Consider the following 9,765-nt stretch of genomic DNA (forward strand, 5'->3'; position numbering starts at 1 on the left):
GGCGCTCAAGATGCTAGTGGCAGAATGCAACTTCTGGAGAAGTGCAGACACTACGGCAGACAGTACAATAGGTAATGCTGAACAATTGTTTCGTTTGCAGCCTTCAGAACGAGCCGGTCCAGCAACAGCTGTTTGCAGAAAAGGATTTGACAATCAAGAAAGCTTTCGACCTTGCGCTGCCAGCTGAAAATTCACATAAAAAACAGCGCCAATAACGAGAGACAAGAAAAAGAAGGAGACAGACAGCGGCACTGAACTTACAACAAGATTTATTTGCCAGAACCGCACAATATATACTTGGGCAGTTTCTAACAAAAAAAGAAAATACAAAACAAACAAAACAGAATCCACCTAACAACCACATAGTCATCTTCACAACGCACCATGAGCAGCACGTGTGCTAACGTGCCGAAGGAAATCTATTTCTTTTAATGATAGCGCAATCGAAGGCCTGCTGACACATGCACTGCCCAGCCTTTCTATTTCTGAAGCCTCATAAATTTCACGTATCAACTGGTCCCGATGCCGCCTAATGACGGTACAAAGCTGAAAATCAGGGACACAGCCGCAGTCTCGGCAATGAATGCCGAGATGGCCCGAAACTGTAGAGGAGAGGTTGTGAGCGTGCTCTTTCAGCCGCTCATTTAAACACCTGCCTGTTTGGCCGATGTACCACTTGCCGCAAGACAGGGGTAGTGAGTACACCACTCCTTCAATGCATGGAACGTACTTCTTTCGATGCTTGACTTTGCAGCCTCGCTCGCCCCTCGAACCAGGATTCACGGCTCTGCACAACCTAGCCAGTTTTTCTGGGGCAGAAAAAACCAGGTCTACGTCGCACCTGCTGGCTACTTTTTCGATTGCGCTATCATTAAAAGAAATAGATTTCCTTCGGCACGTTAGCACACGTGCTGCTCATGGTGCGTTGTGAAGATGACTATGTGGTTGTTAGGTGGATTCTGTTTTGTTTGTTTTGTATTTTCTTTTTTTGTTAGAAACTGCCCAAGTATATATTGTGCGGTTCTGGCAAATAAATCTTGTTGTAAGTTCAGTGCCGCTGTCTGTCTCCTTCTTTTTCTTGTCTCTCGTTATTGGCGCTGTTTTTTATGTGAATCATGTCGTACCAACTCGCCCAAGCAACCACGTTAGCAGCAGAAAATGCCGTCGAAGACCACAAGAACGTGAAAACCCGATTCAAAGAGATTTATTAATCCTGCACAAGTATCTGCAAGAAAAGTAACCAATGTCACTACTCGAGTACCTCTGCCCAAAAAGAAGATAACACTGTTGGCGTAACTCGCAGCATAGTCCGGACACTTGCAAGTTTCAGGCAGCCTCCCGCAACTACTGCAAGAAACGCAGACATATTAAACAGGCCTGTCTGAAAAAGTAGAAAGTGCCAAAGACGAGCAATAACATCAAATATCCCCAACAAGGAACTTTGACTGCGGCCTCAGCACCAGTGCGAACGCAGCAGGGCTCACCAGACGTGGTGCGTTACGAGCACAACACTTTAATCGACTCGTCCAGCAGGCTGAAGGTCATGACTCGGCTATGCGTACACTGCAAAAGAGTGTCTTGAAGGGTGCCATGACTACATGGCAAGTTTGTTTTTATTTTGAAGTCAACTCGGGTACAGCCTGCACACTCATTAGTGAGGCCACGTACAAAGCCACATGAACACATGACCAACCACGGCTTCAGACTGACAACATTCGCTTACGCACATGGTTAGTACAGTCTCTTCGAGTTCTCGAGATGCTGGATTTCTACGGCAGATTCTTGAAGAACAGGGCAACAGTTGCCAGCTGTCTCTACCATCTCCTTCAGAAACACGGCACATGGAGATGGGAAACCAAGCATCAAGAAGCATTTGACAAGCTTAAGACAACTGCTTCTCAGTCAGACTGTACAGGCACACTATGGCGAACATAAGGAGCTTCTTGTCTAATGTGACACTTCACCATACGACATAGGAGCTGTTCTGTCTCAATGTAACGACCAGAATAGAGAGGTGCCAATCTTTTTTGCATCTCGGACTCTAGGGCCAGCCGAACGCAATTTCGCTCAGTTAAACAGAGAAGGCCTTGCCGTGGCGTTTGCACCCCTTACGTATATTGTGCGTAGAAAGGTGATTCGTCACTGACCATCAACCACTGGTCGGCATATTGGGTGTACAAAAGCCAACGGCTCAAGTCCTTTCTCCACGGATGACCAGATGGTGCATCAAGTTACCGGCGTATGAATACAGCATCATCTACAAACATGGCAAGAACCACCAGAACGCCGATGCATTAAGCCGGTTGCCATTAAAATGGCAGGTATTTTAAGAAATGAAACGCGAGCAAGCCGGATGACAATTATTGTTCTGGGACAAAAAGACACCCTTTTTACTCTATATTTTTTCAGATTTCAGTGTATGTAAGTATAGTGATCAAATCAACATTGTGATTTTAGCACTAAAAGCTCATGACCTTTTATTCTTACATAAGTTCATCTATTTAGCGCTAAAAGCATGATAACTCAACAACTCTTTCAAAAACAAGTTCTTATATAGTGGTCAAGTTTGTAGTGTTATTTTAACATGCTAACGAGCTGTACTTAAAGTACACTCGAAGTTCTTGCTTTTATTGACCTTGATGATGATTTGTGGGGTTTAACGTCCCAAAACCACTATATGATTATGAGAGACGCCGTAGTGGAGGGCTCCGGAAATTTCGACCACCTGGGGTTCTTTAACGTGCATCCAAATCTGAGTACACGGGCCTACAACATTTCCGCCTCCATCGGAAATGCAGCCGCCACAACCGGGATTTGATCCCGCGACCTGCGGGTCAGCAGCCGAGTACCTTAGCCACTAGACGCTTTTATTGGCCTTTTTGAGCCTGATGAAGAGAAGGTAATCTTTGTAATCTCAATTACATGGCAAAACTTCTACAAAGCCCTTGTGATAGAAATGTAGAGTTCACTAACGAAACTTTCTCGGAGCCCACATGACAGTATCGAAGTAAAGCTGACATTCTCCAAAAAAAAAAGAAGTAATGTGAAGGCAACTTTGGTAAAATGCAAGCTCAGTCTACTTTTTGATGTCCATGAAATGCTTGAAAACCAATACTTCTGATGCCCAGTTTGACCACCTTGTAAGTATTAAGCTGCCAGAGGTGGTGGGCTTTCACAGACAACTGGTAAAAGCTGCTTTGTGTATGTAACCCAAGAGCAGTGCCACGTAAGTACAAACATGTGAGTAAAACCATCTGCACTAAACTCTCTACAGATTGGTACATGCTGCACTGTTAAATGGAATGCCTCCAACAAAGGTAAAAACCAGCTAATATTATGAATATTGCCAGCAGTCTTGAATCTGTTGCAAAAGACGTCTCTTCTGAGCCAATCATTTTATGACTACTGACCTACCTTCGTTTTGGAGACTAAAGACATGAATTTACTTCATCAAAAGTAAAAGAAACTACCTTATTTATGCGATTTGCGCTAGAATGCTTTGGTTTCCCGAGCAACACAAATTGCACAGACCAGCTCTCTCTACTCAAGACGCGTATAGATGAGACTCTGGCCAAGAGCATGTCCAATGTGTTTATCATTATCGTTGTCAGGGCTTGACATGCTTTGTACCATTACCTTCATTTTGCTATTTTACATTCCGCTTTAATCGGGTCTGCTGGCAGTGCCGGTCGTGATCCGCATGTCGGCATTTTAATCCTCAAGACCTCTATTACATCATTTTACCACAAACAATGAGTGACTAGTGCGGCTAAATAGTTTTTAAAAACGCTGCGTGCAGACCACGAAGGTACGGCATTTTCATGCCGGCGCAAGCTTACCTGGGCGTTCAAGATGCGAACACATGGCTAGCGCTTTAGCGTGGCCGTCAGCTTGCGGTTCAGCAAGCGCGCTTTCCTTGTCCTGTGCGCCGCATCGGCGTCTTCGGGGTTGAAGCAGCGTGGGAGCCCCTTGAAGACATAGACGATAGGGGTCATGTCGTGCTGCAGTTGTAAAAGTAACTCCTTAAATGCAAAAAAATGCAACCTTGAGCACCTGACGCCATGCATAAGACAATATTACGTACCTCAATATTGTCGCATATCTCCTGAGGCTTCGCGTTGACGTAGGCAAGGTCGTTGCCTCCAACGTATAAAATGGCAAAATCGACACGCTTGAAGTGCATCGCACTGACAGGCTCGGCCATGCGCACAGCGCCATAGCCAGCGAAACTAAATGTACAGGTCTTGACGGACCCCTTCAAGGGAAGTTGACTCCTGCACATAAATTTCACTTGGCTGTCACCAATCACCATGTCGTGCAAAGAAGGCATGGCTAGCTCCACATGCAAAGACAAGGCCGACGAGGCTTGACTGTGACTGTTGACTGGCAGGCTGGAGACAAGGCCGAGGAATCGTCGAATCTTTCCCTAGGTACAGCAGTACCTATCTAAGGGCAGGGAGTACCGCCCTATAGTAACATCAGATCCGGTTTCACGCCAAACCGGGAGAGCCCCGACTCCGGGCATACACTTTCTTATTGACATGCAGGCATGCTCTGCACAGGTGACAACGACGTTACTAGATGGTGGGGGGTGCACTTGTTCAGTCGAAGATCCGTGATCCCTCTGGGCGGTTTCGTCACATCTGAATCATAAGACGAAGGGCGTTTCGACTGATAAAACGCGCTTGCATCAACGAAAGCGCCCTGACCAAGCGCGGATCTTCGCTTAACCAAGCACACCTTTGAACGTTGTCACACATGCAGAGCAGGCCTGCACGTCTGTAAAGCCACGCTTGCTTCTATGCACGTGACGTCACAACCCCCAGCCATCCACAACGGGCGCAAGGTGTTGTTGCGCCGCAGAGCAAGGCCGGCTGCTCACGTGCTATATACAGACGTGGCTGTACACCTGCGCAAGCATGCAGAGAACACCCTTAAATATCGCCAAGATTACACACTAATATCGCAACGTCACATACGAATGAAATTTGTAAATAAAGCTTAGTTGGAAGTTAGCGCTGTCCTCTTTTGTCCGTAGCTAAGCAGCCATTTGTATGAGCTCAGTGAGTGGGCAGACGGTGAAGAGGAAAAAGAAGACGCGTGCCTGCTGAGAATTCCTTTTTAAAATCAATGTTTCATGAAACTGCTGGTTTCATGGTCAATCCCCCGTGATGGGTAGGAGCCATATATGAATGATATATATATATATATATGAGTCATGGCTAACCCCTGATATTCACGACAATGAATTACGTCACAGCAACACCCATTTCACGTCTTACAGACTTGATAGGAACAGACGCAGAGGGGGTGGTATTTTAGTTTTCGTGAAAGACAGTCTACCCTCCCAAACTGTGACAATCAGTACGAATTTTGAAATTCTTTGCGTTGAAATAATCCTTCCCACGTGCAAAAACATTCTTATAGCCTGTTACCGCGCACCCGACAGCGACCACTCTTTCACAGATGACCTTCAAAATGTTCTTTTTGATCTGACATCCCGGTTTCCTCACGCAAACTTCTTGCTATGCGGGGACTTTAATTACTCTGATATTGATTGGGACAACTTGTGTGCTATTTCACGACAATCCAGAGACTTCCTCGAACTGTGTCTCCTTTTTAACTTATCGCAATCAGTCACAATGCCAACTCGTGGCACAACCACTCTTGATCTTGTTCTTGTCTCCAACCCAGATTTAATTCAGTCAGTGTCATGCATTCCCTGTCTGAGTGACCATAATGTTGTATTGTTTTCATTGTCCATTGCCTTACCTTCGCGAAGACCTTCGAAAAAATTAATACGCGACTTTAACAACGCCAACTTCTCGACGATTAACTCTGAACTTAATAAATTTTTAGTCTCCTTCACCCTGTCTGCTTCTACCCGAACAGTTGACGAAAACTGGTTATTTTTTAAGTGGAAATTATTAACCGTTATCGATAACCACGTCCCTCTTATTCGTGTTCCAGGCGATGCTCAGCGATCCTGGTATTTTAATCTCCTAAAGAAACTATCTCAAAAGAAAAAACGTCTTTTTCGCGCTGCTAAAAACTTTGAGTCAATATCAAAATGGAACAGATATTTCGCATGCCTTTGTGAATACACTCACTTGCTGAAGCGCTCCAAAAATAAATTTTTTCATAATGACTTGCTTAACATTGCCCGAACTAATCCAAAGACGTTTTGGAAACTTCTCAACCCTAAAAATAACACGCACAATATATCCTTAACCAACTCCGATGGTTCTCACGTTCCTCTCCCACAGCGGGCAGACGTTATGAATACTTACTTCACTTCAGTCTTCACTTCTGAACCACTTCATAGTATTCCAGTCATGCCGAGATCTAATTTTTCACAAATGCCGCCCATTGACATTACCTCCGAAGGCATCAGCAGTCTGATAAAGAAATTAAAAATATCCAGCTCCCCCGGACCTTACAATATTCCTGCCAAAGTTTTAAAGGCTACTAATAGCACTTCTAGTAAATTTTTGGAGATAATTTTTAAACAGTCCATCTCTGAAGGTTTCATCCCAGATGATTGGAAACTTGGGAAGGTTGTACCAGTTTTCAAGTCTGGCAAGCGATCTGACCCATCTAACTATCGCCCCATTTCACTAACGTGCATCGCTTGTAAACTTATGGAACATATAATATATTCACATGTTGCTCGTCACCTCGATGATCACTCTTTCTTTTTTCATAAGCAGCATGGTTTTTCGAAAAATTGAATTGCTGCACAAACTTGAAGAAAAAACAAGAGAGACAGGAAAGAGTGCAGACTACCAACTGTTTATTGTCGTTTTTTGAAGCCAATATATACATGCTACGCTGCGCTTCCACGATGCGCACGAAACCAAAGACGCCGCAAACAAAGCCGACCAAATCAAATCAAAATTGACTGCCACCACAATGACGAACGTAAAAAATGGCAAAATACAAAAGTGATACCCACCACGATCTAAACTGCTTACTTTCAAGGTGTGCGCTCATCTTTTATCTTTTATTATTCATTGCACCAAGCATCAACTACAGCATGAAAAAATGAAAACATGTTCAAGAGATTTCCGTTTTAAAACCCTAAAAATAGCGCTTAGCACCAAATAAAACAATAAATTAACATTTTCATATTCACTCCAACCAGCCCCAAATGAGAAACCAGAAGAAGCAGTACGCCGAGAGAGTCAAAAACTATACTAACATAAAATCTAACAAAACATTCCGTAGCGTCACATGGGAAAGAAAACAAGAACACTAATAAACAACACAATGAAAGATGAATGGAAGAGAACACAATGCAAGGCGTTAGCCACAACATTACACATGACCTTGCAGGAAGACCATTTCCCTGTCCGAAAGTGAAATGGAAGGCATGCTTATGCACTTGTCATCATATTGCCTGATAAAGTACGCTTCAATTATCTCTCTTTCGGTCTTTTCACGCGCCTTAGCCATGACTGACGCACTCTCGAAACGGGGGGGGGGGGGGGAGCAACCGCATGTCCTACAGTGGAAATCTAAATGACCGCCATTTTTTCCTTTTACGGCCAGACTGTGCTCACGCAAGCGTTCGTTGAGGCAACGCCCCGTCTGCCCTATGTAAACCCTCCCACACGACAAAGGAATCAGATACACAACCGCAAATACACACCTAATGAACACGTTCGCATGCTTTTTTGTGCATTTTGCCTTCTTCTGTTTAGTCATTAACGAACAGATCTGACGTAACTTTGTAGGCGCAGAAAACAGTACATCAACACCGTACCTATTAGCCACCTTTTTTACATTATGGGAAACACTATGTAAGTAAGGCATAACATGAATAGGCCTCTTCTCCCTTCCTTCGACAGTTGGACCCCCGCCCTTGTATTTTTTAAGAAGGCTTTCACAAGCGCTAGCTAAAAACTGTGCTGGGTACCCAGCCGCACCCAGACGAGCTACCTGATCCTCGAAGCTTTCAAAGATCAGATGAGGGCAAGACTTGTCGAGGGCTTCCGCACAAGCTGACAACACAATGCCCCTCTTAATCAACTTCGAGTGCGCACTATCAAAAGGCAACAAGCCTTTCTTCGTTCGCGGATTGTACTTGAAGCAGATGTGCTCCTTGGCAAACTTCAGCCGTAGGTCCAGAAACTGGATCTCATTATCAACCGGCATTTCGTGCGTGAACTTCAGGCCACTGGAGTGTCTGTTGAAAACCTCAAGGACACCTTTCACAACACCTTGTACCCGTTCACATGGGACCTTCCCAAGCACGATAAGGTAGTCATCCACATACCTGAAGGTGCGAGCGACATCCAAATGGGACAGATCATCCTTCAGGCGTTGGTCGAAGGCTGCCAAGAAAATGTCACTAAGAACAGGCGCGACTGCAGATCCAATACAAATTCCAGCTTTTTGGACGTAGGTGCCCTCCTGGTGGCCGATTGCAGTGGACTCTAGGTAGAATTTTAAAAGTTCCAAAAAGTTATTCACGAAGATACCATGCTTGTTTTGGAAACTAATTTCACCGAATTCTTCGATTGCACTCCTGACAGCATCAAAAAGCGCGCCATGTGGAATTGAGTAAAAAAAGCTCTTCCACATCAATTGAAAAAGCCGTGGACGCCACTGGTAAGCTTTCCTTCAAAGTAGAAACGATTTCCAAAGAACTTCGCACTAGGAAAGGGTCACCGCTGTTAAGAGAGCCAAGAACGCTTTGTAGGTACCGTGACACTACCCTTTGCCAGCTGCCCTTCTCGGACACAATGAGGCGAAGCGGGTAGTCACACTTGTGCGTCTTGCAAGTGAAAAATGACTGTAGCGTCACATTGCTTGTTTTTACCACTTCTCTGCAGAGCGCATCAAGGTTCATTTCTTTCAACATTTTTTGTATCATGGTTTTCCGTTTCTTTGGACAGAAATGCACCTCCTTGAAGTTTTTGCACACTGCATCTAGTGCCTTGTCCTCGTACATGCGTTCAGGAAGAACCACGAATCCTCCCTCTTTGTCTGAGGTTAGAACCATCAAGTTCCTTTCTTTGAGTGCCTTGACGACAAATTTTAGAGGAGGCCTAGGAACCCGCTGATCACTCACGGTTTTCACCAGGCAGTCTATTCCATCCCCGATGGCCCTCTGCTGGTCCTGCTCTTGTACACGTTGGCCAAATCGATGCACGTGGGACAACATTTCCGGACGCGTTGAACGGGGTTGGAAACTGTATTTGGGACCCTTTTTGAGGACTTGCTCCACAGTTGCAGGGATCCTTACGTCACCCAGGTAAGTGACACTGCTGCCTGTTGCAGCCAGTCGTGGTTTTGAAGTAAATGTTGACCCGACGTTCTGCCACAAGAACTCCGCCAACTGATTCGCCTTCCTTTTGTGCTTTGCAAACTGTTGCTGGCCTCAATTCCACATGGCGCGCTTTTTGATGCTGTCAGGAGTGCAATCGAAGAATTCGGTGAAATTAGTTTCCAAAACAAGCATGGTATCTTCGTGAATAACTTTTTGGAACTTTTAAAATTCTACCTAGAGTCCACTGCAATCGGCCACCAGGAGGGCACCTACGTCCAAAAAGCTGGAATTTGTATTGGATCTGCAGTCGCACCTGTTCTTAGTGACATTTTCTTGGCAGCCTTCGACCAACGCCTGAAGGATGATCTGTCCCATTTGGATGTCGTTCGCACCTTCAGGTATGTGGACGACTACCTTATCGTGCTTGGGAAGGTCCCATGTGAACGGGTACAAGGTGTTGTGAAAGGTGTCCTTGAGGTTTTCAACAGACA

General features: G+C 45.0%; 2 protein-coding genes across 3 annotated transcripts; both read right to left on the reverse strand.

Annotated features, from left to right (window-relative positions):
* Positions 1 to 1,187: 1,187 nt before the first annotated feature.
* On the reverse strand, positions 1,188 to 4,765 carry LOC142777140 (uncharacterized). Of its 2 annotated transcripts, none has more exons than XM_075881471.1 (3): positions 4,085 to 4,765; positions 3,840 to 4,001; positions 1,188 to 1,344 (listed from the first exon to the last, which is right to left on the reverse strand). In XM_075881471.1, exons 1-2 carry the CDS (start codon positions 4,328 to 4,330, stop codon positions 3,867 to 3,869), a joined length of 381 nt encoding a protein of 126 aa, XP_075737586.1. In that variant the 5' UTR covers positions 4,331 to 4,765; the 3' UTR covers positions 1,188 to 1,344; positions 3,840 to 3,866. The 2 variants fall into 2 exon arrangements, with proteins under 2 accessions (XP_075737586.1, XP_075737585.1); XM_075881470.1 differs by having other exon boundaries at positions 1,188 to 1,347.
* Positions 4,766 to 6,353: 1,588 nt separating this feature from the next.
* Positions 6,354 to 9,169, reverse strand: LOC142775216 (uncharacterized). Its single transcript, XM_075876566.1, has 3 exons — positions 8,709 to 9,169; positions 7,942 to 8,530; positions 6,354 to 6,398 (listed from the first exon to the last, which is right to left on the reverse strand). The coding sequence occupies exons 1-3, from the start codon at positions 9,167 to 9,169 to the stop codon at positions 6,354 to 6,356; spliced, it is 1,095 nt and encodes a 364-aa protein (XP_075732681.1).
* Between the last annotated feature and the right edge of the window lie 596 nt (positions 9,170 to 9,765).

This window comes from Rhipicephalus microplus, chromosome X, assembly GCF_043290135.1.
Source record: "Rhipicephalus microplus isolate Deutch F79 chromosome X, USDA_Rmic, whole genome shotgun sequence".
Taxonomy (NCBI): Eukaryota; Metazoa; Arthropoda; class Arachnida; order Ixodida; family Ixodidae; genus Rhipicephalus; species Rhipicephalus microplus.